The sequence below is a fragment of the Lasiodiplodia theobromae genome (assembly GCF_012971845.1).
Source record: "Lasiodiplodia theobromae strain AM2As chromosome Unknown scaffold_18, whole genome shotgun sequence".
NCBI classification, from domain to species: Eukaryota; Fungi; Ascomycota; class Dothideomycetes; order Botryosphaeriales; family Botryosphaeriaceae; genus Lasiodiplodia; species Lasiodiplodia theobromae.
In genome coordinates, this window is record NW_023336388.1 from 302262 (window position 1) to 330175 (window position 27914).

Below are 27914 nucleotides of genomic sequence, written 5' to 3' on the forward strand. Positions count from 1 at the left end.
CCTCACCACCGAGCTTCTGGCCATAGCGTGGGAATCTGCTCTAATCCTCCAACCACGTCATCCGTGTAACACTCTAAACGCCAGTCTCCTTCGCGGCTAACTGCACAAAGTAATAGTCAATGCTGTCCCAGAGTTTCTACTGCGCCGAAATATTGTCACCTAGACAAATTCGCTTTGCTTCCTTCTCTTGGAGATCCGAAGTGCTGTCCAACCCTAGACCCTGCGTCTTCTTCAAAGCAGCAAACGCCTTCTCCTTCACTTGCACCTCAACCCAATGCTCCTCTACCCACTTCAACACCTCTTCCTCCCCATTCTCTCCCATATGCCTCAACCAAGGCTTCTTCTCCTCCAACAGCGGCTCATCGCAAAGCGCCAGCGTCCCCCCTTCCACCCTCACCCACCTCTTCAACCCCCTCACCACAAGCGCCAGACTGACGCCCTTGCGCGGCACCTTCTCCTTGATAGCCCGCCACAGCTCCTCTTCCCGCGTCGCCAACCGGTACTCGGCCAGCCGCTCATCATGCTCCGCCCGCTTCCCAAACACGTCCAACGCCTCCTCCAGCACCGCCTCGCGCGTCCACGCGCACGCCGCCCCGGCCTCCGGATGCGCGGGCACCCACTCCTCAACGAAACGGCGATACATACCGCGCTTAGCGCGCCGCGCGCGGTCGTTGTGATTCTCGCTCTCAGGCCTCTTTTCCTCCTCCTCGCCGCCGCCGCCGCGGCGCGGCACGACGGCATACCGATCGAAAAACCTCCCGCCCGCCACCCACGCAAACACCTCCTCCTCGCTCCCGAACTCAGCCCTCTCATACGGCCCCGGATCCAGCCCGAAAAACGCGAGCACCGCCCGCGGCTCGTGTGACAGGTGCACCAAGCTGGCCTTCCTGTTCGCCTTCTCGATCGCCGCCATGCGCACGTGCAGGCCGCGATCGGTCGCGGTGAGCCCGAGCGGCCGGTGGACGACGCCGAGGATCTGGGCGAGGTCGCCGTACGAGGCCTGGAAGAGCTGCCAGTCGAGGTAGCCTGGTGGGCATTCCTGCACGTCGAGCTGGACGAAGGTGGATGGCGTGGTCGGGTGCGGGATGGCGTAGTTGGTGACGGCGCCGTTGCGCTTGAATGCTGCGGCGTTGAGGGATGCGGCGATGGCGGCCGGGGTGGTGTGGGGAAGGGGCCCTGAGGCGAGGATGTCGACGTCGCCGTGGTCGGGTTTGGTGGGGATGGTGGAGGCGTGGGCGGTGCGGTGGTAGAAGGGGGAGAGGGCGGCGGCGTATTCTTGCTTTAGGATGTTGTAGAGGGAGGTGGGTATGCGGGGCGTTGCGAGGCCTTCTGGCTCAAATGAGTGGCCGCCCATGCTGGAGGTGGCATGCAATTGTGGGTGTGTCGTTTGTGCTTGTCTGGAAATTTATGACTCTTTCTTTAAGGTTGCTCTTTATGGCTTGTGTACAGTCAGAGGTTGAGTCATTCAGTATTCCCCGGCCTCGCTTGTGCTCAGGCGTCGGAGAAATCGCGGATCAGTGTTGATGGAATGTGCTGGAGCCAATGACTGCCAAATATGGCAATATCACACAAGGAAGTAGAGGAAGCTGTGGCCAGCTAGTACCGAAGAGAAAAACTTCCATAGCAGCTTTACCACTCCTTTCGTATGGCTGCATTTCCACCGGTAAGACAGGACTTTTTGCATAGCTAGCCAGGTCCTGCCGAACTGAATGTGCTCTGGGATATCATGACAACAGACATCAACTTCCGGTGCGTCTCAAGGCTTCTGCACACGATGTCACTTGTACAGAAATGACGGTTCCAATAACAAGAGCACCCTTGCCAGTTGCAGCTAAGAAGCCCTTTCCTCGCAGTCCACTAACCGCAGCGATGATGGCGCTTCCCGTGGCTCCAGCCGTTGAGCCCATGAGCCAGCAATACCAAAACGGGCGCGGAGGTGTCTCGCTGGAGAGAGAGGCTGCCAGGAAGTTGTAGGTGCCGAAACAGAAAAACAACCTGCTGGAATGGGGCGCCAACGCGCGGAGAGTTGGGAGTCGTCTGTCAAACACTAGAGCCTGGTAAGTCACCTCAGCGAGGCCCCCGGAAAAGCCACCAACTGCACCAACAAGCGCTGTGCGGGCGGGCGGAGGAGGCTCCGAGGCAGGGCTAGAGAGCAGTGACTTGACTATGTCAAACGTCCAGAAACGTAATGCAACCCGGGGAACTTGGATCGATGCGTGTGAGCGGAACAGGGTAGAGATTGGGATTCTTGTTGACGAGGACAGCATTGATCCGAGCTCGATGGGAAATATGGCGGCGCCAGCAAGTGCTCCTGCCGCGGTATACACCGCCTGTTCCTTGATTGAGGGCAGACGGGAACCCTCAGCGGCGTCCAACATGGTAATGAGCTGGGCTTTTCGGGACGGAAAGAAGGGGATTCAGGAAGTTGAAATAACGGAGTTCTGGATTAGATATGCTACCCGACGATTTCATTGGGTGTGATGTTGGCTCTTTGTTGCAGTCTGCAGACTACGTCGACGTGATCGCAATACAAAGTGGACTCGAGGGTTGTCGATCGCTCGGTAGATGAACGACCACAGATGAACAGTTGAGGTGCAGGTGCAGGTGCAAAACAGGCGTGAAAAACACGGTTGGAGAAGAGCACCAAGTCCACATGGGCGATTCTGGGATGATGACAGCACGTGGGTCGTCGCCGTATGATCGGCTTGTGTCGGGAGTGAGTTTCTCAAACGCAATCTTAGCTCTGTCAGCTGAAGTGTTTTGGTGTTGAGAGTTGGCGTGCCAGGTTGCCTGAAGGATGGCTTGCCGATCGGGCGTTCGCAGCAGCCAATCGGTGCCGACGCCGCTCATCCATGACATCGACACCCGCCCAGCCGCAGTCGTCAACCTGTTCTCCACCCGAAAGCAGACACGCCATGCACATGCATCGGATCAAACAGGGAATAGAGCCTCATTTCCATGGCCTTGCATATATTACCTCCATCCTACTTCTCCGATGGCTTCCCACCCCGGCCAGCGTCACTATCAGCATTCGCCGATCCTCTTGTTCACCATAATGCTGCCAGCTACATGGAGCTGCTTTGAGAACGCATGCCTACTAGTATGACTTCCAAATATGGTTCTGAGCCGTCTTCCGATCTCGACGAGCGATCTCCGCATTCTCCGGGTAACCCTAGTCGCCAATCACGCATCCAAAATATTTCGCATCGGGTTAAGAAGAAGACCAAGAAAGTACTACACGTCGACAATACGGAGGGCCTGGTGCGCGCTAAGGATAGTGACGACTTCGACGACGTTGAGGCCAACCCTGCGTTCAACCCCCAAAAGGTCTTTCAGAAACCCGTCAGCGTTGGCGACGCTCTCCACCAGGCCAAGGATGGCGCCCAAACTCTGGCTCGGGTCGTCGTTCATCCCAAGGACTCTGCAAAGCGGAAAGCTGCCGCCAAGCTAGCCGCCCCGGAGCAGCCATTCTTGTCACAGCAGGCCGACAAGGTGCTTTTGGATGCCCATGATCGGCTAGAAGCTGCGCGCAAGAGTTCGGACGGCGACGATGAGGATAACGCCGAGGCGTACGAAGAGGAGGTCCAAAGCCTACAGGCGCAAAGAGAAAGCCTGAGGGTTGCGTGGACGACAAGCAGATTCGTTCATCGCGTGCGTGTCGTGCCCGCCCAGTATATTGAGCACCCTCGTTTCAAAGACGTCGAAATCCGAGATTCCGACGGGGCATACGTTGGGACAGATTGGACCAAGTTTTGGGGAAACGTACGTGGCCATCCCTGTACCGTGCTTGTGGAGTCACTGACGTTTCGCTCAGTGCTGCCTTTACGCCACTCAAGATTACCATGCCCTCGGAAGCGATGCGTTAGATCAAACGGCCTTTAGTCGTCACCTTCTAATTGAGCACTTGGAGCGCATTTTAATGGCATCCGCACCCTGGCAGTCATACTTCCTGAAGCTACGGGGGATATACCTCTGGGAAAACCCTAGGAAATCTGGGAGATGGATGGCAATTTTCGTCTTCCTCTGGTGGGCCGACTATGTCTTCTCCTTTATCCTCCTCTGGTGTGTATTCATCGTACTTCGGAGTAGGTACAGTCAACGCTCCATCAAGTCGCTTCGCGAATCGCACGAGCGGGTCATGGACCAGGGAGCTACGGCCTTCAAGATTAGCGAGCTCATCCATCGCCACGGTCCTGGAGAGTGGTTGGACCCGCTGATTGACGAAATTGGTCCTCGAGCTCAGCTACAGCTCAATGACCTCGCCGATCATCTTGAGAGGATGCAGAATTTCTACGACTGGAAGTTTCCCGAGCGGACATGGGCCACGTTGTTCTGCATTGCCTGCGCAATTCTCCTCGGCGTCCTCACGCCGACCGCTTTCTCGATGAGAGTGCTGACTTTTGTGGCAATCTGGTGGTTCTTCATGGGGAGACCAGTTGCGAGCCATTACCCACGATTCAGACGAGCCGTCTCCCCTGTGTCATATGTGTTCTGGGGCCTTCCGACGCACGCCCAATGGTCTTTTCGCTACCTGAGCAACCAAGCCCAGCGGATGCGTGCGCGAACTGCGGAGCGAGCAGCAGAAAGTGGCCATAGCATGGAGCAGTCCGTTGTCGAAGAAAACAACGAAGTCTTTGTAGATGCACCATCATTTCCTGGCGAATACGTAAACTTTCTGACTTTTCGGTGCCGTTATCACGGTATTCCGGCTCGTCTTGCCATTTCAGCAAGCGGCATTTCGCTGATTCGCTTGTTCCCGGCAAAGCAGCTGTGGTCGCGTCATTTTTACGAAATCAGCGAAATGCGGAAAACCTCGGGGTCGGCACTGGGTCGCGGTCTTCGTAAGGTGGTCGAGGGAAAGACATTGGAGTTTGCCTTTATCGACGGAGAGATGGATCAGATCGAAGCAGTCAGGCGGCGGGACGAGGCATTTAACAGCATCATCGGCTTCTCGAATCTCATGTGGCAAATGCTGGACCCTGCCGAAGGAACAAACGAGCAAGAGGTCGAGGGCGGTTAATGTGTTACATCCAGAGCATTTATATTAGGGCGCGGGTTAATCGCTTAAAGTCGTACAGCAATGTGGATTTCAATTACCACCGCAGATAGAGTGCAGTATCTCCAGTGGTGCATGCTGGGAAAATATCAAATGTGTCGTGTCATCGTGTCGCAGGGAAAGCCGAGTCATCCTATCTGACTGTTCTGGCATGCCTTTTGTAGCCATCTGCATCTAGTCCATTGCTCTGGTCATAGGCCAAGCGCTCTCCCGCTGTTGTGCGATGATTGTGCAAACGGGCTCCACATCGATGGGCTGTTGCAGCGGTCACCGGACGGCGCTACATTCCGGGGGCCTTGGCGTGGACTTTATTATGAGTCTCTTCACTGATGAACGATTACGCATCTTGTCTGGAAATCAGAGGCCGGTGTCGGGGATGGGTCTGGGTGTTGCTGCCAAGGTATGAGAGCGGAATCTGGGGCGTCAAAAGTCAGAAGTTCCTGCAGTTGGGATGACAGGCGGGGGGACACAAAGTGGCAGCAGACAGCGGACGGATGATGTTGAGCTGCAGGCGGTTGAGGGCGTAGGAAGCCTTATCGCGCGCCCCACCGGTACCCGTCCGGAGCACGGGGACCGCTGCGCGATTCGGAACGCCCTAACACCGTCACAGCGTCATCTGACTGTAGCAAAGGGACGCGCGAAGACGAGAGCGTTGGATGTAGAACGGGCGCGTGTGCCGTCGCTGCTGCACATCACTGAGGCGGCCGGAAGGCTGCAGCTGCTGCATAAGTTAAACGCTTCCGGGGCGAGCCAAGACGCCCGCCGACTGCCCCAAGCTGCCGACATCACTCCTCCCCAGACTCTTCCTCTTTGCTCCCCGCGACCCAAGCCACAACCACGAATCCTGCCCGTCCAGCGCACCAGTCTCCACCCGGGCCCCGGCTCGCAGCTGTCCCACGTTCGGCCCGCGTATTGGGCCACGATCTACCTGCTCCAGCACCGCAAAAGCCGGCTCTCCGACTCCAGCTCCCGCCGCAGTAGACGCCTACGACGGCGTCGACACGGCTGGAGCGCCCTCCGCACGCGCGCCCGCTCGCCACTGCAGCTCCCCATCCGCTCCAGCAGCTCCCCCAAGCCTAACCGCTCCCGCACCCATTGCAAGAGGCCTGCACCACCTCAGCGCCTCTTACATCCGCCAGGCCCGCCGAGCTGGCCGACGAAATCCCTCACGACCATCCCCCTACACTCGCCCCCGACTCCCCAGCCGAACCACGTCCGGATCTTCCATCGTACACGGCATTCTCAGCACAATCTGCAGCCCGCAGCACGCCCGCTGCCCTTACCTCCGTCCCGCTCTCCGAACCAGACCAACCCTCGTCAGCAGTGAAGCGAGCGCGCAGCTCATCAGAGGCCACGCTCTCTGATCCCGAAAACCCACGCTCCGGTGAGGCCTCTCGCGGCCCAAAACGCAGACGCCGAGCCGATCACACAATGCGCCTAGGCTCCGATCCATCGCGGAGGTCTCCATCGCCTTCCCAAGCTTTCGCCAACGGCCGCAACGGCGTCTCGCCATCCGGCCTTGGAAAAGCGACAAACGGCAGCGCACATGGCGCGACTGAGAGCAATGGCGACACTACTTCCTTCACCAACGGCAGCAGGCCTGGCGCGCCCACCACCTTCTTCGGCCACGACAGAGAGGAGGTAACAAGGATCTTGATTCAAGGCCTCTCAGATCTTGGATACCACAACGCGGCTGCCTCGCTGAGTCAGGAGAGTGGGTTTGAGCTCGAGGGTCCGACTGTTGCAGCGTTTCGGAATGCGGTGCTCCAGGGCGATTGGGCTGAGGCCGAGGCGCTATTATTCGGTACAACGATCGAGGATGGTGGAGGAGTAGGCATCGGTGATGGTGCATACGGCTATGGAAATGGAAAGGAGCCCGACAGGTCTGAAAAGTGGTCGTCTGGGACCCAACAAATCCGGGGTCTGACATTGGCTGAGGGAGCGAACAAGGACCAGATGAGATTCTGGATGCGACAGCAGAAGTACCTGGAACTCCTCGAACAGCGCGATCTTGGAGCTGCGCTCATGGTGCTCCGTCAAGAGCTTACACCTCTCCATCAAGACACTCATGCGCTACACTCTTTGTCAAGGTATGCTGTCTCACCCCTGATTTCCACAATGACGCGTCCCGTCGTGGACTCGCCCAGTTTCATGGAAGGTGTTCAAACAGCTGACGCTTGTGTAGTTTGATGATGTGCCAGTCAGCCGAGGATCTCAAGCTCCAAGCAAGCTGGGATGGTGCAGCAGGCGAATCGCGGAGTATTCTTCTCTCCGAGTTGTCCAGTAAGTAGCGCCCGACTGGTTCGACGATTGCGTTGCTAACCATGGCGCAGAATCCATATCCCCCAACGTCATGATACCCGAACACAGACTCGCAGTACTCTTGGATCAGGTGAAGGATCATTGGGTTAGCAAGTGTCTTTACCACAACACCTCGGCCTCTCCTTCGCTTTACCTCGACCACCAATGCGACCGCGAAGAATTCCCGCTTAGGTCGGTGCTTGAGCTTCGTCATCATCTTGACGAGGTCTGGTTCCTCAAGTTCTCCAATGATGGATCCATGCTTGCAACCACGGGCAAGGACCAAAGGATTAACGTCTACGACACATCAAACTACACGCGGCGTTTCGCTCTTGAAGATCATGAGAACGGCGTCTGCTACCTCGCCTGGAGCCCTGATGATACGAAGCTCATCAGCTGCAGCCAGGACAACTCTGCCAAGCTGTGGGATATGACGGTAAGTTGGGAGTCTTTTCGAATTGTTATACGGGCCACTAATCAGTCATCCAGAACGGCCAACTTATTCAAAGCCTCGACAAGGGATTCGACTACCCCGTGACCTCGGCGGCCTGGGCTCCAAACGGCGAGACCTTCGTTACCGGCTCCCAAGACACCAACGCTGGTCTCTGCATCTGGACCAAAGACGGAGAGAAGAGACACACGTGGAAGGAGGATGGCAGTGAGCGCGAGCGCGGCTACGCTCTCCGTGTCCACGATGTAGCTATCACTCCGGATGGCGAACGTCTCGTGGTTGTGCTGGAGCATCACGTCATGGTCTACGACTACCTGACTCAGGAGAAGCTCTACGAATACGAGATGAGCGACGTCAAGTTGACATCCTTGAGCATCAGCCAGGATTCACAACACATGCTCGTCAGCATGAACGAGAACAGGATTTGCCTTATGGAAATCGAGACTGGCGAGCTCCTGCAAAAGTACGAAGGCCAGAAGCAAAGAGAATACATAATCCGGAGCGCTTTCGGAGGAGCTAGCGAGAACTTCGTCGTCAGTGGCAGCGAAGGTAAGTTGTTCGACGATGCCATGTCGTAGCGAGTAGCCCAATGATGCTAATTATAGCAGATTCACGGGTCTACATCTGGCGGTCGAACGGCAATCTGGTCGAAAAGCTCGAGGCACACAGATCCGGCTGCGTCAACTGCGTTGCGTGGCACCCCAAGGATCCCACGGTCTTTGCCTCTGCAGGCGACGATCGTACAGTTCGCATGTAAGAAATCCCCGGCTTTTGTGTCATGATTCGCCTTTGATTTCTAACGTAGTCTCAGATGGACCAAGCCATCAGCTCCCAGACTGAGTAGAGGTTTCGATCGATAGTGGCGTTCCATGACCATGGCCTTAGACGTTCTTTCCTCTCCGCTGAGGACGGCAGCATTGCACGGTTACAGCTACACGGCGGCCCCTCTTTCATTCGTGTCTTCAAACACGTCCTTTCAGATGATGAAGCCCAGAGCATTCACCAGTAAATAATTTTCTTCAGCCCTTCGACATTCGGAGCAGTGGATTTGTACCGTCGCACTTCCACCGAGCTCGTCCGACAAGTTCTGCATCCCCTTCCTTTTCCCACGATTAGCACATGGCCGGAGTACGGGTATGGATTTTGTTGTTATTGTTGTTGTGCAACACGCTTCAGGATGGCGGGTAGAAGGAACGGCGGGCTGGATGTTTGTGGCTTGGCGTTTTTTGTGCTGTTCTGGTTCACACAGACTCTCTTCTCCTGCAAGTCATTTGACCCCCCCAAGGCGGGTCGAAGATTTCCGACGAATGTCAACGAGGGACCGGAAGGTTATTTGTTGCTCGAAGCGATGGGGGCATTAAGGCCTGGATTGATGATGAAGGGAAGTTGGTGCATCTGGAAATGTAACAAGAAGACAGATGTAGTAGGATAGAAGAAATGAATGATAACACTCAAGTACTGTAAACCGTGCTTGTGGTTGGGTTTGCACTCCGACATGGTGCTGCTTGCACGAGAGCGTGAGGTGGCGCGCAATGAGCCGATTATTTTGGGGACCCATCCGGACAATGGCTAATCGGAAGGCTGCCGCCAATCAATGGGTAGAGGACAAGGTCTGCTGAAACGGGCGTGGCAAGTGTTGAGCGTGCCACCCAGGCGCGCGCCACATGAACATGCGTCATGCATTCAGGTCGAGGGCGGGGGGAGGCACCGCCACAGCGCTTCATGCACGAAGCTTGCCCTGCTCCCGTTCGCGCCCTCTCACGCCAGCGAAGCCTTGGTTGCTCCCATGCAACCAGATCCGCTGAACACACACCCTATAACACTCCCGCTTGCGCCCCAGCCCATCAGCCGCCCGAGCACACACTCCCTAAAATCATCGCTCTTACTACTACTACTACTTCTCACACCGCCGCCGCAGGCAGCAAACCAGGCAATATGATCAGCGCCATTCTCATCATCCTCATCACCATTCTGAGTAAGCGCCCCTTCCTGCCCCCCGACGCGCGTTTCCCCTCCTTCGTGCCCACAGCCTCGCGCGACGCGCCCTGGCTAACACGCAACTGACACACAAAACTAGTCCCGCCCATCGGCGTCCTCATGGTCGCGGGCTGCGGAGCTGACCTTCTGATCAACATTCTGCTCACGATACTCGGGTGCGTATATAACCACGCTTCTTTGCTCACCCTCATCTGTGACAACAGTAAGTGTGCTGATTCCATGGGGCGACAGATATTTCCCTGGTCACATCCACGCGTTCTACATCGAGTACGTCTACTACAAGCGCCGCGAGGACGCCGCACGCGGCTTCTACGACTCGAGGCCCACGCCGGGCGTGTACAGTGAGAGGGTGCAGCGCGGCGGGTACGGTACCATGGCGGACCCGATGTAGACGGACTCTGTTGCTCCCTAGCCCAACAAGGTAGATGGACGATTGGGAATGTGTAGGAAAGAGAGCGAGCTCTGGAGATGATGACCGATGCGAGATGGACAATGGCAATTCGAGCGTGATATATCATGCGACCGGGGATCATGGGCGATGAAGAACTTGCTGATTTAAGAACATTCTCCCCCTTAGTTTTCGTGTCTTGGAAGCTTTGAAGCTACTTTATTGTGTGTGCAAACATCCATGTGATGTAGGAATGTGCAGGCCAGCGAGACGCGGTACCTGCCAAGCCTGTGTCGCCGGGTCGGCCGCTTGCGCACAAGCCAGTGGGCGGGGGTGACGTAGCAGCTCTCCGCACATCGGCGCTTCGGTGATCGGTGCGAACGTTCGAGCCAAAAAATCCTCCCAAACTCCAAGCCTTTCCGATAACAAGGGCAAAAACGTCCCGAGCGCGAGAATCGTTTGGCGAATCGCGAGACGGCATTTCACACATGCAAGACTCATGACCGCAGCCCCTCGGGTTTTCTCTCTCCCCCCTCCACTCGAACCCCATACAGCTTTGCTTGCCATCGTGACCTTGCCCGCTCGTCAAAAGTTCCTCTTCACGATCACGAGCCGATAAGCAGGGGAGTTTTGAAGGGGTAATAGAAATACAGCAAACACCACGCGCTAAGCCGCTCTCGGTACAACTGGTGCAGTTAGGACCTGATCGAATTTTTTTTTCTTGCCTTCCCTCTGGCCACTCGGGCTGCTTTGATTTCTTGTTGGTTTTTGGGAGGAGCGGTCGGGGTCGGGTCGTTTGGTACCTTTTCAAAATAGACCGTATAAGTACCGCCGCTGTGCCCTGGTGGGGACCGACTGTTACTGCTGGTTGTTAGCCTTTGGCGCACCACCACCCTTTCTTGTTAGCTTGCATTCCTTCCTCTCTCTCTCCCCTCTGCCCGGCGTCGTCGTCTCTCGCTTCGTTCCTCTCTGTCTCGACCCGCATAAAAGTTTCTACCCGCGCAACGCTTCAGAAAATATGCCTGCCAGCCAAGATGTCCCGGAGACCCGGGTTTTGATCGTTATTACCGGTATGGCGGCGCCTCATTGACTACCATGTTGAACCTCACGCTTACAACTATACTCAGGTGGCACGATCTGCATGCAAGAGTCCGAGGATGGTCTTATCCCCGTGAGTTTGGGCATAATAGGGAGAATTTTCTCTTATCATCCGCGCCGGGTTTTCTGACTTTAGGCTAGGCACGTGGTTTCCTGAAGAATTGCCTGGCGCCGCGCCCGTCCTTCAACGACGGCTCATATCCCGAGCCGCTGGAGATCGTCACCAACGACAAGGGCGCCAAGAAGGCGGTCCAGAGCTTGCGGACGCCGAAGAGCTCCTACGGCCGGCGCGTGCGCTACTCGGTGCTCGAGTTCGAGAAGCTGCTGGACAGCAGCTCCATCAACGCCGCCGGCTGGGATGAGATCGCCCGCACTCTGTACCGCAACTACACGCTTTACGATGGCTTCGTCGTGCTGCACGGCACCGACAGCCTGGCCTACACGTGCTCCGCCCTCAGCTTTATGCTGCAAAACCTGGGCAAGCCGGTTATCCTGACCGGTAGCCAGGCGCCTATGATGCAGCTCCAGAACGACGCAACCGACAACCTCCTCTCCAGTTTGGTCATTGCCGGTCACTTCATGATTCCCGAAGTTTGCCTGTTCTTCAACTTCAAACTCTTCCGTGGAAACCGCTGCACCAAAGTCTCGGCCGACGACTTCAACGCTTTCGCCAGCCCCAACCTGGCTCCGCTGGCCACCATTACTAGCCTGCGTACGAACGTGCAATGGAGCCTTGTGCACCGCCCCACCAGCGTGCATCCTTTCAGCATCCAGACCAATCTCGACACGGCGCACGTTGCCTGTCTGCGTGTCTTCCCCGGTATCAAGCCGGAGATGCTGGATGCAGTCCTGCGTTTGGATGGCCTCAAGGGTCTCGTTTTGGAGACTTTCGGTGCCGGCAACGCCCCTGGCGGTCCCGACTCAGAGATGACGAAGATCATGGCCGATGCTGTCAAGCGCGGCATTGTCATCGTCAATGTCACGCAGTGCCTCAGCGGGAGCGTCAGCGCCCTCTACGCACCAGCTACCGTCCTAGGCAGGGCGGGCGTCGTGTTCGGTCAGGATATGACGACCGAGGCCGCGCTGACGAAGCTCTCTTACCTGCTGTCTCTGCCCGACATGACACCTGTTGAGATCGCTAAGAGGATGTCGGTAAGCCTTCGCGGAGAGCTGCAGGAGAGTGGAACCACGCACTTCCAGCACCCCGACAGTGGTCTCATGAGTCCTGAGATCCAGAGCCTGGTATCATTGGGCTACAAGATCAAGGATGGAGATCTCAATGGGGTTAAAGATGTCATAAGGCACGAGCCGAGATACCTGCTCAATGAGACGGATTACGCCGGCAACACACCATTGGTGAGTCTTACTTCCTTGTTTTTCCGTCGTCTCTCCCTTAAGTGGATGAAGCCGCCACGGGCTGCGGTCTCGGCTGGGTAAGGTAGTCCGGTGGGCGAGCAGGCTGCATGCGAGCGTATCTCCGTCTCCACAGACGACGGGCGACGTGGTCGGGGCAAGCTCCTCCTTCACCAGGCGCGGAGGAGCTGTTGGAGGCGTCGTCGCATTTAGCAGCAGCATCGCCGACTGGTCTGCCGTACATGCCGAAGTGGCGCATGAAGAAAGAGATTACCTTGCATGAAAGCTGACATCTCAACGACAGCACTTGGCGGCATCCGGGCCGAACGTCGAGATCTTGCGCGAATTTCTGTCGCAGGGCGCATCTGTTCACCTACGCAACCGAGAAGGACACACGCCGCTCTATCTCGCAGCACACGCGGGGCAGGGCGATCATGTGCGGCTGCTGCGCGAGGCGGGCGCGCACCTGCACGCCGAGGAGACGGCGTCGGCGTCGCTGCACGCGGTGGAGAAGGGGTGCGCAGAGGTCTGGCGTCTGGCAGGCGTCGGCGAGAACTGCAGTGGTTGATGGGCGGACGGCGGGCGGCTTGGCTGTGCCGCAGCGTCGCGCAATCGCGGCTGACGGAGGATGGGGTGCCAAGCGGCAGGCGGGGGCGGAGCTTCAGTGTGTCTGAGGGAAGGTGGAAAGCTACGAACCCACTGTAGATAGGGAGGCGGTCGTATTGTAGGTGGTCGCGGCGGGGCCCTGTCAGACGAACATCAGGCCAGGGCCGCGGCGATCTCAAATGCGGAGGAGAGGCTCTCGCTTGGAGCGCAGGCGAGCGGCGGAGGACAATCCGGGGAAGCAGCGTGTACCTGCCGCTTGAGGCGGGCGTTGGCAGCATCGCGGGCGGGCAACAGCGAAGGGCGGCGTAGCTCCGCGGAGATGCACGCCAGAGCGGGGGATGCGCGCGCGCCGAAATGGGATTCTTAGACAATGGCACCACGGCAGCGCGCAAGGGCCAGGGTGCATTTGGCGCTACGGCGCGGTGAAACGCGTTGGAGGTACCATCGTTAGTCAGCTGCCCTGCAGCAATCGCGATCTCAGCGCGGGCGGGGGCGGCATTGGCTCGTGGCGCGGCAGTCGTCCGCCTAGCGGGGCAGGGGCAGCAGCAATCGATTACCCTCTCGAAACGCGCGCTCTTAACAACGCAAACCCGAGCGGGCAGCGAGGTCGGCACGCGCAGGCCCGGCGCGATCTGCCTGCGCTGCCGCACCTGGCGGGGCGCTCTCCGTGTGCGGCAGGCCCAATGGAGCGCCGCAATGCGCCACGACGCTGGAATTCAAGCTGGCGGGCGACGGCGAGGGGCAGCGAGGCCTATTTTTGTACCTGCGCGCCGTCCGGGGGCCGGGCGCTGGCCGCGACTCATCAGGTGTGCTCTTCCCCGCATTGCCCGCGATGCCCGCGAAGCCCGCAACCAGACCGCCCTGAGCACTTCGTCACCGTCCACGGCTGCATTGCGCTGCTGCTGCTCCGTCTCACGTCACAGCGCGCGCGCTCTCCAGACGCCACGATTCAGTGCAGAGTCAGCCGAGTTGCCCCGACACGCTGCTATTAGGTAATTAGGCAGGATTCACTGCCCTGATGCGCGCGCAGCCTGGCCCTATGTCTGCAAAATTCTCTGCCTCTCCTCCCAACACAGTCACGTTCCATGAGATAAATAAGGCCGGCCCGTTGCTCCCATGCGCCTGGGCCCTGTGTTCGTACGGGAAGCGCCTCGCACACCCTTGACCGGCCCTGTCTCTAGATAGCGCGCACATGCACGTACTGTCTGCTCAGGCCATGTCCAGCGCTGTCCGCCCGCCATTGCGCTCCCTCACCACCACCAGGATATAATTTCCGTGCCCGCGCCCCTCCGCCCGACCAGCTCCTCCCCAAAGCCGACCCATCACACCACGCCAAAGGCCCGCAACGCCCTCTTGAAAACCCTTCTCACCGCAGACACGAGCTCCGCATGCAAGACAGAAAGACGGTCGTTACCATCAACAGCACCGGCCGCCAATCGGCAAGCTTCATCCGCGTCGCCGCCGCCGTCGGATGGCAGGTCCGCGCCCAGACGCGCGACACCCAGGGCATTGTTGCGCAGGAGCTGGCCTCGACTCCCGGAGTCGACCTGCGCGTGGGCTCCCTGGACGATGACCACTTCGTAGCCGACCTCTTCAAGGGCGCCCAATTAGCCTTCATCAACACCACCCACTGGGGCGATGAGATTGCTACCGGCCGCGCCATGGCCATGGCCGCCAAGAAGGCTGGCGTGGAGCACTTCATCTACAGCAGCATGCCCGACCACTCCATCTACGACAAGGGCTGGCGCGCCCTGCCCCTCTGGGCCAACAAGTTCGCCGTCGAGAACTTTGTCCGCCAGATCGGCATTCCCGCGACCTTTGTCTACGCCGGCACCTACCACAACAACTTCACCAGCTTGCCCTACCCGCTGTTCCGCATGGAGCTGCAGGACGACGGCAGTTTCGAATGGCAGGCCCCATTCCACCCCCACATCCCCATTCCTTGGTTGGACGCCGAGCACGATGTCGGCCCTGCCATCTTGCAGATCTTCAAGCAAGGCCCGCGTAAATGGGCAGGCCAGCGGTACGTCTAAGCGTTGTCTCACGGAGAGCACGCCTCAGGACTTCGAGTCCGGTTGTGCAAGACGCCACATGTCCTGAGTCATTGTTGAGTTAGTCATACTAACGCAAATTTCATATGCAGAATTCCCCTGGCCTTCTCGCAGCTCACTCCGGTGCAGGTCTGCGAGGCCTTCAGCCGCGCGTTGAATCGGCCGTGTCGGTACGTCCGTGGTCCCGTCACCTTCCACGTCCCCGTGCCAGTTGGGTATCGCGAACATCTGGAGGTGCTCGAGGAAGTGCTAGGGTGGCAGAACGCGCCCTACTTCGGGCCCGACCTGGAAGAGGACTGCACACGGACGGCGCTGGAGTTGTGGGAAGGGTTCCGCGACATCGAGGAGTACGCGCGCGAGATCTTCCCCGTGGAGGAGCGGGCCAACGGGCTCACCTGGATGGACGAGGACGACACGGATACTCAGCCCGAAGACACGCCTGCGGAGACGCCACTCAGAGACGTGGAGAACTACTTCCAGGTGATGAACCTCTGAGGGCACTCGTCGCATTTTCGAGGTAAAGAGCATTTTGCATTGCGTTGGCGTTCTTACTTGCTGTGGATTCGTCGGTTTGGCGGCGGCATTACAAAAAAGCTTTAGCGGATCTACTTTACTTGCTTCTAAGACACACAGGATGGTTTCGGCTGAGCGCACCGTGGGTATCCATCAAAAAAGAGGTAATCACCAGCACGATTCACGTTATCACGAAGGCATTTTGGATTTCCCGTTCGGTTGATAGAGCTTGGGTTCCGGCTGGACGGTGGATAATGTTTGTTAGATCCTGCAATCACCCCTCTCTTCGGTTCGATGGCTTGGGAAAACATGTATGGCTGTGATTTGGTGCACATCGCTGAAAGGGAGCCCATGTTAGAGTGGTCCTGCATCGTTCAAGTTGGCGAGGAGAGCGTGGTTTTTTGGTTTGGCGGAAGTGTAGAGGTGGCATTTCACCCTGACAATTTTCACCGATCTTTCTTGAACAAGTCACCGCGTGAACATCACTGATCTTCAAAGAAGGCCCTATGGTATTACCTTACTCGGTTAGATCTGAGGTTCCACCCACTCGCCAACATCCATGAAGCCATACAAGGGCATGACAGTATTCTGGGCGCCAGGAGCAAGAATTGATTGTTCCGCCGATCGCTCCCTGCTTTGTATCCTGTCTACTCTGATGCCCGTACCACTCAATGGCACGGAGGTCGCGGGCGCTTCTTGTGCGGGATCGTGGCGCTTAGTCAGCATCACGGCCGCCTCGGCGGAAGTTTCAAGCTCTCGAGACACCCGCGGACTTATCTGAACCCACCCCCACACAACATGGCAACACTACGCCCGGCTGCACGGCCACTGGCCGCCTGGAAGACCGCGCTGCGGCAGGCTCGGTCCTCGAAGCTCCAGCAGCGCTGCTTCGCCGATCTCACGAATAACCAGCCCAAGGCTCTGCACGCCAATGGCTTGATCAAGCGTACGTCCTCACCACGCACACCCAGACGACCCCCGAGGACTCTCTACAAGCGATTTTCGGCCGTTTCGAAGCTCGATTGAGCCAATCCGCCCTTTACTGCTGCAATTGAGCCCTCGGGGAAAGGAAGGAGGACAAATATGGGGGAAAAGTATCCGCAAACGGCGGGCTAACGGTTCATTTCCCAATTGTGCAGAGTCGGGCAAAGTCCACAACCCCATCAAGGTATACCCGCCGCCGGCAACAGCAGCAAACAAGTGCAAGGACCCGATCGCGGCGGTGACGGCGACGCAGCTCTCGACGCTCGACCCGACGGGGGCGCGCGCGCACCTGTTCTCCAAGACGAACCGCGACGCGGCGAAAGTGGGCGACATCCTGCTGGTGCGGCAGCGCAACGGCGACCCGTTCGCGGGCGTGTGCCTCAACATCCGGCGGCGCGGCGTCGACACGGCCATCCTGCTGCGCAACCAGCTGACGCGCGTCGGCGTCGAGATGTGGTACAAGGTCTTCAGCCCCAACGTCGAGGCCATCGAGGTCGTGCAGCGCCGTGAGAAGAGGGCCCGCAGAGCCCGTCTGTATTACATGCGCAAGCCTAAGCACGACCGCGGTAGCGTGGAGAACATCGTCAGGCAGTACCAGAGGCAGAAGGCGATGCTGAGGGGCGGTGGTTCGATGAGAGGGAGGGGTGCGAATGCTGGGAAGAAGGCTGGCAAAAAGGGTAAATAAGTGCGGGCAGGGAGGGAACAGTTGGAGTGGGATTGAGCAGCTGTACTCTGGGGCTTCATGAGGGGGACGGTCTCTGTGCATGTATTATGGGTATCATTTCACCGCTGAAGGAAGGCATTCAGCCAAAGTCCAAGGAGCTTACTGGCTTGCAAAATACGAGATCCTTGTGCGGTTTCTTCGAGATGGGCGAGGCCCATGCGTGAGAGTGGATGGGTGGCTAGAGAACCAAGTTGGTCATCAAACTCCTACGGACATTTAAACTCCGAACGGACAACATCGAATCATCATCTACACAGACAAACGGTATCGGTGATATCCGGGAGCTGGGTTCAACGCTGACAACGGAAATAGAGGGCTAGACTCTATTACTTTACATGGAGGAAGTGGCCGGGCGCCACAGCCCACTTTAGAAGTTGTTGGGGGCTCAGCACTCAAAACACAGCCGGTGGATTCGAGACTCACGATTCTTAGATGCGTATAACAAGAGGATGGCACTGGGTCTGGCGTAATGGCTTGGCTGTGTGCCGGCGAGATTCCAGGTTGTCGCGGAGACTCCTTTGCGCAACCCTCGGCCCTTATCTGTAATGATAGAATGCACTCCTGGCTTCTGGCGAAGGACAGATAGCGCGTCCTCTCAACCGCGTCCGGGTCAAAGGCTAGCGCTGCGCAGTACCCGCTTGGAAGTGGACTAGACATCCGATCCCCCGCAATGTTTGTGCGTTCGAGCAGCGGTCGGGGAAAGTACCGGGACGGATTGAGGCACAACTTGGCATAAGCCGCACGGGACCGCGCGTTGGGGTGTGGTTGCCGACGGCAGGCAAATCAGCATGCAGCCGTTGGCACGGCCGTGCGGAGCGCGATTGAGGCGCAAAGGGTCCTGGACGCGCGAGTCAGTTAATGACGGCATCCACGAAGAATGAGTCGGGCTGATCGGCCTGAAAACCCTAGTTGCTGTTGCATCCCAACATTTTTACCTGCTCGCCTCCACGTTATTTGTGCATACTTAAAAGCGCCGTCCGTCCGGCTAGATTCTCGCCGCACATTCTCCCTCCCAGACCTCCCCCAAAACACCCACCTCTTATCCTATATTTCTACCAAAATGGCTCCCTCCGCCACCGAGCAAACCGACGTTACCTACGAGGACCTGATCCAGCTGGAGCAGGAATTTGAGGATGCCGACCTCCAGATCAGTACGCCGCCCTCGCCCGCGTTGAATGCGCTCCCCAAGCTGACCTGCAGCCAGTCCGCCAGCAGTACAAGATCACCCAGCCTCTCTACAAGAAGCGCCAGGACGTGATCTCCAAGCTCCCCAACTTCTGGGCCCTCGTCTTTGAGCAGGTGCCGCCCGAGCTCGACAACTTCATCCAGCCCTCGGACTCCAGCATCTTCGCCGACTGCCTCAAGAGCATCGAGGTGACGCGCTTCGAGATCGACGACCCGGCCGGCTCGCCGCGCAGCTTCTCGGTCAAGTTTGGCTTCGGCCCTAACAAGTACTTCGACAACGAGGTGCTGGAGAAGAAGTTCTGGTACCGCCGCGCCCTCGACGGCTGGTCGGGCCTGGTGTCGGAGCCGGTCAAGATCAACTGGAAGAAGGGCCAGGACGTGACCGAAGGCCTCACCGACGCCGCCGTCGAGCTGTTCGAGGCCCGCAAGACGCTGTCGGCCGAGAAGGTCAAGAGCGAGTTCAAGAAGCTGCCCCAGTACAAGAAGCTCCTGGAGAAGATGGAGCTGAGCGAGGAGGGCACCCTGAGCTTCTTCACCTTCTTCGGCTTCGTCTCGGCACGGCCCTTCGTCACCGCTGAGGAGTCTGCTAAGGCCACCAAGAAGGAGGCCGAGGACCGCGCCAAGAGGTCCAGGGGCGAGAAGGTCGAGGAGACGTCCCCGGAGGACGAGGAGGATGAAGAGATTCAGCTGTTCGCTGAGGAGTCCGAGGTCTTCCCTACTGGCGACGAGCTGGCCACGCTCATTGCCGAGGACATCTGGCCCAACGCCATCAAGTACTTCAGTACGTAACCGTTCGCCAAGAATTATTTGAGTGCCATGTGCTAACAGAGACTAGCTTCTGCCCAGGAGGCTGACGACGACGACCTCTCGTCTATCGAGGACATTGAGGATATCGACGTCGACGACGATGAGGACGAGCCGGTTGATATCCGCGCCCTTGTTGGCAAGGGCAAGAAGGAGAAGAACGGCGAGAGCTCTCCCCCGGCCAAGAAGCGCCGCACTTAAGCAAAGATAATTGCTAGGTTCGAAATGATTGGGTCTGATTGGATATAACAAAAGAAAGCTAGATACCCGGGGACAGCATTGATGGAATTGGGCTCAGCGGATGGATGCGGAAGGGTTGGCGTGACTGAGATTGATTTGGATAGAAGGCGAAAAAGACGTCTTGAATAGTTTCTTGAGGGACCAAGCATCCGGTAATTCACAGCATGTCTTCAATTGATTGGCGCTGGCGTTTAGATGTTGTCCTTTCTCATTTCGCGCCCGAGCTTGCCGGAGTGCACCTTAGTCATGGTTGCAAGAGCGGTGTTGGGCCGTCCCGCTGCCAGGCCAATCTGGGCGCGGAGTTGGCTCTCCGTCTTTCTCCCCCGCCGGGGCGCGTCAGGAACAAGTAGCGGAATGAAACGATCCTTGACTTGTTTATCCGTAGCGCGGCTCTTGTTGGTCCGTTTAAGCATCTGCTCGTCATCGCGCCTCGAGGCTCCATGTTTTGCCGGCTCGTCACTGGTTAACCCTTGTCAATGGAGCTTGGACTCCTCATCCGAGCTCAAAGTTTCCTTCTCCGCCACGCCTCTTTTCTACCTGAACCCCGCTCGACCATCGCATGAGAGGATCACGGACCGGAAATGACGACTCTGGGCGCTGAGAATATTGACACCTCACCTCACCCCATAAATATGCCCGCCTGCCGCTCCCATCCGGTCCTGTGTGGCCCACGGACTCTGCCAACTGACCACCCGCCATGCCTTCCCTCGTCCTTCCCGTCCTTTTGGCCTCGTCCGCCATCGCCGGCGCCCAGTTGACCTTCAAGGAGCCGGTGGGAAACTATTCGACAAAGACCTATGCTCTCCCCGCAATCGAGACGAAGCACAGGTCCAACACCGACTACTCGGACGAGGCATTGGCATTCCTGTGGGATCAGGTTGGTCCCATCTCCACCGGTCCCGTCACCACCACCGTCTCGCCGACGCCCGAGCCCAGCGTGCACCCCGGCCCGGGACCCATCCATCCGCTTGTCCCCAGCTACGACACGAACCTCACGAACCTGAAGCTGCCCAAGGGTTTCAAATGGGGCGTGTCGTCTTCCTCCTATCAGATCGAGGGAGCCGCCGACGCCGAGGGAAAGGGGCCCAGCATATGGGATCTACTGTCTCACCGTGCCACTAACTTCGTCGCTGACAACACGACCGGCGACGTCGTGGCCAGCCATTACTGGCTGTACAAGCAGGATTTTGCGCGCTTGAAGAGCTTGGGCATCCCGTCGTTCAGCCCCAGTATCAGCTGGCCGCGCCTTTTCCCCTTTGGCAAGGGCCCCGTCAACGAGCAGGCTGTGGCTCATTACGACGATGTGATTTCGGAAATGGTGGCCAATGGCATCAAGCCGAAGATTACGCTCTTCCACTGGGACACGCCTTTGGCTCTTTTCAACGAGTACGGAGCGTGGACCTCGCCCGAAATTGTTGATGATTTCTTCAACTATGCGAAGTTCGTCATCTCCCGGTATGACGAGTACGTTGATGATTGGTTCACTATCAACGAACCGCAGTACTGCGACTGGCAGTACTCTGTCTACCCTGCTGGTGACTACTATCCTGCATACAACAACTACACTGGAGGTCTGCCGACGCGCTTCATCTGTGGACACTATACCTTGCTTGCTCATGCAAAGGTTGCGAAATGGTACCACGAGGAGTTCAAGGTATGTATTTCTCGTGTTCTAACAATGGGAGATGAAGTACTGAACGGCAACAGGGACACGGTACTATAACGTTCAAGAACTCTGGGAATTACTTCCAGCCAAACACTTCCTCAGAGGCAGACGCCATTGCAGTTCAGCGCAACTTCGATTTCGTGCTTGGCTGGTTCAGCGGACCCTGGACCGATGGAGACTACCCCCAATCGTTGAAAGATACTTTGGGTGACATCCTCCCAGAGTACACACAGGAAGAGAAGGATCTGATCAAGGGCTCGTGCGACTACTTCGCCATCGACGGCTACTCGTCCTTCACCGCCTTCGCCATCGACGACTACGAAAACTGCTTCACCAACTCCTCCCACCCATCCTGGCCCACCTGCGCGGGCAGCACCAACGCCGCCCCCGACGGCTTCCCCCTCGGCCCTGCCGGCGACCCCGGCGTCTCGTGGCTGACCGACGCGCCGCAAGGCCTGCGCCGCTTCCTCTCCAAGATCACAAAGGAGCTCTACCCCTCCGTCAACGAGATCATGGTCACCGAATTCGGCTTCGCCGAGCCCTTCGAGTCGCAGCTCGACGACCTCTCGACCATCCTCTGGGACCTGCGCCGTGCCGACTACTTCCAGTCCTACCTCGACGCCATCCTGCAGTCGATCCACTACGACGGCGTCAATGTCACCGGTGCCTTTGGCTGGGCCATCTTCGACAACTTTGAGTGGTTGGTCGGCCTTAACACTAGGTTTGGTCTGCAATATGTCAATTACACGGATTTGACGAGGACGCCGAAGGCGAGCGTGTTCCAGTTTGTTAACTGGTTTAAGTAAGTGGATTCCGAACTTCCTTTTGTTTTTGGGGTGAGCGTGCTGACAGTGTGATTTACTAGTGAGCATGAGGACGTGGATGAGCCGTCTAACACGACAGCCAGGCTGTTGTAGAGGGGAAACTTTACGAGTGTGTATGCATAAGAGATATCCATCCGCGTTTTAGCTGCGGCTTAGGGTCTTAAATAATGAATCAAGTTGAATCGCTTTTCCACCTACGAAATGATGTATTCTTAAGTGTGTGCAATTCGTGAAGCTAGGTCGCTGTAGCGAATAATTATGAAATACAAAAGGTGAAAAGAAGATTAAACTTAAGCCACAGATAAAAAGAAGCTTAATAATAAGCTAGGTAGAGAGATGGTTAAGCTTAAGTGGGAGTAGAAAGATTAAAAAAAAATTGCTTCCGAAGACCATGCTAATGAGAATTTACGTACCTTGGTAACCAGTTCTAAGATCCACCATTGTCGAGGAAGAGGAGAATGGGAATACAAGGCGTGGGTAGAACTTTTACTGAGTTTCAAACAGCGTTAGTTAACTAGCTGTCCGGTATGGACACGGTGCTGGGAATCGGAAAACCTGTCTCGATTGGTCTCAATTGGTTGTGGTGCAGAAATGCCATAGAACTGTGGCAATATTAGCAACTGCCAACCCAACGTTAGGATTCGAACGCATGGTCTTCGGAAGCTAAATGAAGCACTGGAAGCACTGGGGACGGTGCCACCCAATACGTCATCTGTCTTTGTATGGTAAAGTGTGCTCGCGGACCCGTATTTGTGTCCGAGGTGGGGGCAAAACGGCGATCCGGTCCATGATTTCTTAGCGGCCTGAATAAAGTGTGTCGCGACGTCCATGGTCATCGATGTCGTTTTCATCCTCGTGGCTGTTGTCGTAGACGGATGACTAGAGCCTGACGCTCACTTCGCCTACCCTCCTGCACATCATATCCTTTCACTTCGACTACTGAGGCGGATATCGCACGCAATACTCTTGTTCTTTTTCATCTCCTTGCTAACGGCGGTGAGCATGGAGGTCTTCACTTGGAGGTGCGCTACGCGCTAAGACTGAGAGACTTTCGAAGCAGCAAGTACTCTTACGGCGCCTGTGATGTGATGTGTGCATGCTTGGACACCACGACATGTGTCACCCCGTGAGACTACGCATATTAAGATACCGAGACTCTGTATTGTTCTGCAGACTTAATATATACCTGCTTTAGTGCTACTGCTATGCTATGCTCTAATGCCAAGTTCCTATTCCGTAATCCTTCCAAACTTTCCACCTTCTCAACTCAACCTCCAATCTGCCCTGCTCGATCATATCTCACTCAATCAACTTGTCCACACCGACCCAACACTCAATCGTCGCCCTCTGCATCTCCATCCTCGCCACTCTCACCCCCCAGAAAAGCCTCATGGAAAGCCTGTTCAAAAGCATACTCCTGGCTGAGATCATCTTTCGTCTTCCGGCAAGGCGTATCTTGCTTCAGCCTCATGGAGTCATACCACTCTCTCATGCCCCTACGAATCTCCTCGACATCGACCTTTGGCCTACCCAGATGCCCCAGCCACCTGTATAAGTCGGCCGTCGCCTGCTCCTCCATGTGAGACGGACCGGCCATGACGGCGGCCTCTAGAGCGGCAGCATGAGCCGGATCATTGTCGCAGTGGCCGTCGTGGCCATGGTTGTGGTGGCCATGGCCGTCTTCATCATCGTGCCAACGGAAACATGTGGCGTCGTCGACGGCGCTGCACGCGCTGTTCTTGGGCGGCGACGGAAATTCGTCCAGCGTGACCCAGACGGCAGACGAGGTGGGCCGTTTTTCGTCGCTGCTGATGCCGAGCACGGAGTCGACGGCGCGGCGGCGCGGCGGGCAGGGTGGTGCGGAGGCAGGGCAGACGGGAGTCTTCGCTCTTTGGACCAGCTCGGGCGACACCGACATGCCGGGGTAGTGGGTGACGTTGAAGCGGGAGGTTTTCTTGGGGGGAGACGGACGGCTGCCGCCTTTGCCTTTCGTGGTCGGCTTCATCTCGAGGGGTGCGTCGGAGCCGTTCAAGTCGCACGAGGAGGGGATCGTGTGGGGTTGGTAGATGATGATGTACTCGTCGTCGGTGGCTTCGAAGTCGTCGGCGGAATTGTCATAATCTTTTTGCTTCTCGGCGCGATGCTCGCGTACGGGCAACGTCTCCCATGCAGGGACATTTCGGCCCCAGCGTGGACTGGGAGGGGAGAAGCAAGGCGCTTTCACCATCGCCTTCTTCTTTTTCTTCTGTTTCGTGGGCGACGAAGCGGCTGAGCGCTTGTGGGCTTTCATGACGTCGTCCAAGTCCTGGTCTCCTGGGGGTGGGTGGAACAAGGACCGTTTAGGACAGGCCTTCTGCGGTTGTAGCATTGTATCGTCAGGGGAAGGAAGCAGGCGAATATTAGTCGTCCGGCATACGGACAGCTGAATCCTGACGCGAATGTGTCGTTCAAACATGGCCCTTGTAGGGAAGAAACGTTTGCTCACGGTAGACAAATCCACGTTAAGACATGCCCGTACCTCTCGATCTCCCATGTTTGGAAGTGGCCGAACGTAGCCTCGGAAGCCTTCGGCGTTTTTGTCCCAGTCAAACTTGATCCAATCAGACGCGAGTCGGTACTCTGGCTGTGCAATGATGGAAGTATAGCCCGGTTCCAAGACTGGCTCTGTATACGAGGGGCGAATTTCGCACCAACCTTCTTCGCTCGTGAAGACGTCCAGTCGTTTGAATTTCATCAAGGGACCGTAGCGCCTGAGAATTCCAACAACCTTCGGCTCATTACCCGAGAGGGAGGCAGAGAAAGAGACATTCACTGTGGGTTGAGGGTCTCCATCCTCGAAGCAGTCACGGGTGCGTAAAAATTCGCATAGCGCGTTGTAGAAGTTGCCGCTGGCGGCAAGCCATTGATGCTGGCATCCATGACGTTTGTAGAGCTCAAGCATGTAAGTGATGATCTCACGAACATTGACGGCAATGTTCTGAGGCTCGAGCTTGTCGATGAAGTTGCAGATGCGACCATCTAAGTCGCCGGGGTAACGATCTATCGAGTTCACACGTAGTCAGCATTTGTAGATGGCCATTTTAAGCAAAGACTTACCAATGTTGCAGTTATCCATTTCATCCACAATGTCGATCAAGTGGTTGGAAACGACATACTCGAGGACAGCTGCGAACATCTCTTCCCAGAACTTCAACTCTTCGGCTTGCGCGGTGGTCAACCGCCTCCAGGTTGATGTGGCGTCGAGATGCCGATACAGACGGTCTTTGTTGGAGTCATATTGATGGAAATCCGGAACGTACAGGTCGAGGTAGGAACCTCTCGCGGGGAGGGCGTCGGATTCAAGGCGAAAGTGGATCTTTCGTAGGAGTTGCGACTCGCTCGACAGGTTGCGGAGCCTGGAAAGCTCAACACCATAAACATGGGTGCATTCCATTGTCACGAATGCTGCTTGCGAAGTATGTTGGCCGATATGCTTCAGGAAGTATAGAAAATCGCTGTTCGCAGTACGGATGGCGGTGGTGTCGTGGACTTGGACGCGCAGTCTGGATGGAACGAGCCTTTTGTCTAAGAGTTGGTTGGGGCAGGGTCCTGGCGGAAAGATGCCACCTGGCGCAGCTTCGCGACTGCCGCTTGAGAGAGGGCAAGAGACGCCGCTCGCTTTTTACAGGCAAGTTCGGTTCACACGGCATCCATGCTTGCCCTTGTCGTGAGCTGCTCATTCTTATTGCCCAATTTGGAAATCTGCAGGAAGACATCGACCCCGTAGCCTTCTAGGCTGTGCAGCTCCAGACTACCCGCCCAGTATTCTGCATAGATTCTACTCATAGGCAAGCCGATTCCTAGGCGCAGATCGGGCGGGCGGCTGGTCAGAGAGCTGAGGGAGCCGTCGTGGTGTTCGCCCTCTACACGGGGCTTGACTTCTTGCATGGTTGCTGCCAACTTTGGAACCCTCGACAAGTTCTCGATACGGAGCTTGCTGCGGGGACCCTTGCTAAAAGACCAAAGATATGGTAGCACGTCCTTTGGGACACCGCCTCCCTGATCAGAGATACGGATAATGACATGCTGCTGCGTCTCACAGATGAGCACTTCTATGGGCGGAGCCCCCGTTCCCTTGAGTTTTGTCTGCTCAATGACGGCCTGGATAGAATTCCGCAGGAGTTCACCAATGATGTACTCCAGATGGGTGAGAATGTAGGGGAATGTAGCGGTGATGTGGCCCTCAACTTTGACATCTGGGAGGGGGATATCAGGTCCATACGTTTTCTTCATGAGATCCTTGGTGGTGTTTGCGCAGTGCTCGACGATCTCCTTTGCATTACACTTGAGGAATATTTCACCCACAGAATCCATGTGCGGGTCGAGCTGGAACTTTGCGTCGGGGAAATGCCACGGGGAGTGGAATGTTTCTGTAAGAGCAAGATGCTGCTCTGCGATGGTTCGGCGGGAAATGCGCTGCCAAAAGTCAGCAAGCGGGCACTGGGCAGTTCCTGGAGGCGGCACGTACCGATCTAAGCAGCGTGGTCATGAACTTATCCGTCTCTTCAGGCTTCATGGCACCCTGAACCTCCAGCACCCCAATGGCCAAGCGCGGAATGACGGTGAGGTGCTCATCCAACGTCTCTCGTATAACCTTGCACAACTCATCGTTGTCTTCGACGGTCTTGACTTCGGGAAGACGGCGATATCTCTCGAAGGCGCGGTAGTAGAGCTCGTAGACGTAGGAGATGTTTGGATTGGTGACGACAACGTAGGGGAGGGTTTGCATGTCTCGAAGGCGGTGGGCAATACTAGACGGGGATCAGCCTCATGGACTAATCGACGGCCACCGGGGGTCGTACCGCGTGGGCAGTTCGGAGCGGACGTAGTTTGCAGAACCCAGCAAGCGCGCTTCTGTCAAGCGGGCGCCAAAGAAAGTCAACTGGCGCAGGCTGATGGGACGAGCCTCGCGTTGCACCCAGCTTGGTCGCGTCAGCGGGCAACAGTGACTATCGAGAGGTGCGCGCCTACTCATCGAGGACAGAAGACGGCCGCCACGGGGGAGCGCCAGAGAGCTTGACGGTACTGAAGCTACGGGCGCTTCTGGACGCCGAGGAGATGCTCGCGCGCATGCTCTTCTGGGCATGCACGCAGCGGGCTATAGCCATGGCGGCGAAGGCGGTGGGTTGCGGGGCTCTCGTGCAATGTTTCGAGAAGCTTGGTTGCGCGAGGGGAGGGCAGCGAGGGAGCTTTTTTCGGGTGTCTGGCGCGGCGGAGACTCCGGGAGGGCGATTTGCTCTGAGCAGGGCGCAGGGGGATCTCCAGCAGGAGCATGCAGGAAAGCAGCAGCGTGGTGTGAGGGTGATGTTAGCTTGATGCTAGCTCCTATGCGCAGCGTCATGCTCTGGTAAATTTCGAGACAACCTGACTCGCGCCGCCTGGCTGCTTATCGAGATGCCTATCGATACCGCCGCCGAGCTGGTACCAGCGCCTGGCCAGGCTGCGGCGGGCACGCGACGCGGATAGCGGGCGAGATTGTAGCAGGGTGGAATGGCGGACGCGATTCCCGCGAGACGTGTTGGCGGCGGCGGCGGCGGGGCCTGATCGACTGTCATAGAAGATACTGAACACCGCCGCGCCTTAGCGTCTTGCGGCAACCACGGCCAGCACTGCTCCCACGCAGCACCCCGCAA

At 57.2% G+C, this 27914-nt stretch overlaps 10 protein-coding genes across 10 annotated transcripts; 8 read left to right on the forward strand and 2 right to left on the reverse strand.

Moving 5' to 3' along the window:
* Positions 1–136: 136 nt before the first annotated feature.
* On the reverse strand, positions 137–1354 carry LTHEOB_6310 (uncharacterized protein; the record flags this gene model as incomplete). Its single annotated transcript, XM_035515553.1, has 1 exon — positions 137–1354. The coding sequence occupies one exon, from the start codon at positions 1352–1354 to the stop codon at positions 137–139; it is 1218 nt and encodes a 405-aa protein (XP_035372893.1).
* A 1748-nt stretch (positions 1355–3102) lies between these two features.
* Positions 3103–5020, forward strand: LTHEOB_6311 (P-loop containing nucleoside triphosphate hydrolase protein; the record flags this gene model as incomplete). The annotated part of the gene is made up of 2 exons (XM_035515554.1): positions 3103–3762; positions 3815–5020. The coding sequence occupies 2 exons, from the start codon at positions 3103–3105 to the stop codon at positions 5018–5020; spliced, it is 1866 nt and encodes a 621-aa protein (XP_035372894.1).
* A 1467-nt stretch (positions 5021–6487) lies between these two features.
* Positions 6488–8565, forward strand: LTHEOB_6312 (WD repeat containing protein; the record flags this gene model as incomplete). The annotated part of the gene is made up of 5 exons (XM_035515555.1): positions 6488–7146; positions 7242–7339; positions 7390–7793; positions 7847–8357; positions 8417–8565. The coding sequence occupies 5 exons, from the start codon at positions 6488–6490 to the stop codon at positions 8563–8565; spliced, it is 1821 nt and encodes a 606-aa protein (XP_035372895.1).
* Positions 8566–9743: 1178 nt separating this feature from the next.
* On the forward strand, positions 9744–10197 carry LTHEOB_6313 (uncharacterized protein; the record flags this gene model as incomplete). Its single annotated transcript, XM_035515556.1, has 3 exons — positions 9744–9783; positions 9886–9961; positions 10038–10197. 3 exons carry the CDS (start codon positions 9744–9746, stop codon positions 10195–10197), a joined length of 276 nt encoding a protein of 91 aa, XP_035372896.1.
* Positions 10198–11212: 1015 nt separating this feature from the next.
* Positions 11213–13213, forward strand: LTHEOB_6314 (Lysophospholipase; the record flags this gene model as incomplete). The annotated part of the gene is made up of 5 exons (XM_035515557.1): positions 11213–11264; positions 11322–11365; positions 11434–12444; positions 12493–12648; positions 12950–13213. 5 exons carry the CDS (start codon positions 11213–11215, stop codon positions 13211–13213), a joined length of 1527 nt encoding a protein of 508 aa, XP_035372897.1.
* Positions 13214–14639: 1426 nt separating this feature from the next.
* On the forward strand, positions 14640–15797 carry LTHEOB_6315 (Nitrogen metabolite repression regulator; the record flags this gene model as incomplete). The annotated part of the gene is made up of 2 exons (XM_035515558.1): positions 14640–15274; positions 15395–15797. 2 exons carry the CDS (start codon positions 14640–14642, stop codon positions 15795–15797), a joined length of 1038 nt encoding a protein of 345 aa, XP_035372898.1.
* Positions 15798–16613: 816 nt separating this feature from the next.
* LTHEOB_6316 (Mitochondrial 54s ribosomal protein) lies at positions 16614–17484 on the forward strand (the record flags this gene model as incomplete). Its single annotated transcript, XM_035515559.1, has 2 exons — positions 16614–16761; positions 16955–17484. The coding sequence occupies 2 exons, from the start codon at positions 16614–16616 to the stop codon at positions 17482–17484; spliced, it is 678 nt and encodes a 225-aa protein (XP_035372899.1).
* A 1099-nt stretch (positions 17485–18583) lies between these two features.
* On the forward strand, positions 18584–19713 carry LTHEOB_6317 (Nap family protein; the record flags this gene model as incomplete). The annotated part of the gene is made up of 3 exons (XM_035515560.1): positions 18584–18674; positions 18728–19489; positions 19544–19713. 3 exons carry the CDS (start codon positions 18584–18586, stop codon positions 19711–19713), a joined length of 1023 nt encoding a protein of 340 aa, XP_035372900.1.
* A 736-nt stretch (positions 19714–20449) lies between these two features.
* On the forward strand, positions 20450–22335 carry LTHEOB_6318 (Glycoside hydrolase family 1; the record flags this gene model as incomplete). Its single annotated transcript, XM_035515561.1, has 3 exons — positions 20450–21406; positions 21460–22220; positions 22284–22335. 3 exons carry the CDS (start codon positions 20450–20452, stop codon positions 22333–22335), a joined length of 1770 nt encoding a protein of 589 aa, XP_035372901.1.
* A 1240-nt stretch (positions 22336–23575) lies between these two features.
* LTHEOB_6319 (Pyruvate dehydrogenase kinase) lies at positions 23576–27389 on the reverse strand (the record flags this gene model as incomplete). The annotated part of the gene is made up of 7 exons (XM_035515562.1): positions 23576–24595; positions 24761–25281; positions 25339–25784; positions 25925–26697; positions 26750–27032; positions 27084–27203; positions 27253–27389. 7 exons carry the CDS (start codon positions 27387–27389, stop codon positions 23576–23578), a joined length of 3300 nt encoding a protein of 1099 aa, XP_035372902.1.
* Positions 27390–27914: the final 525 nt, after the last annotated feature.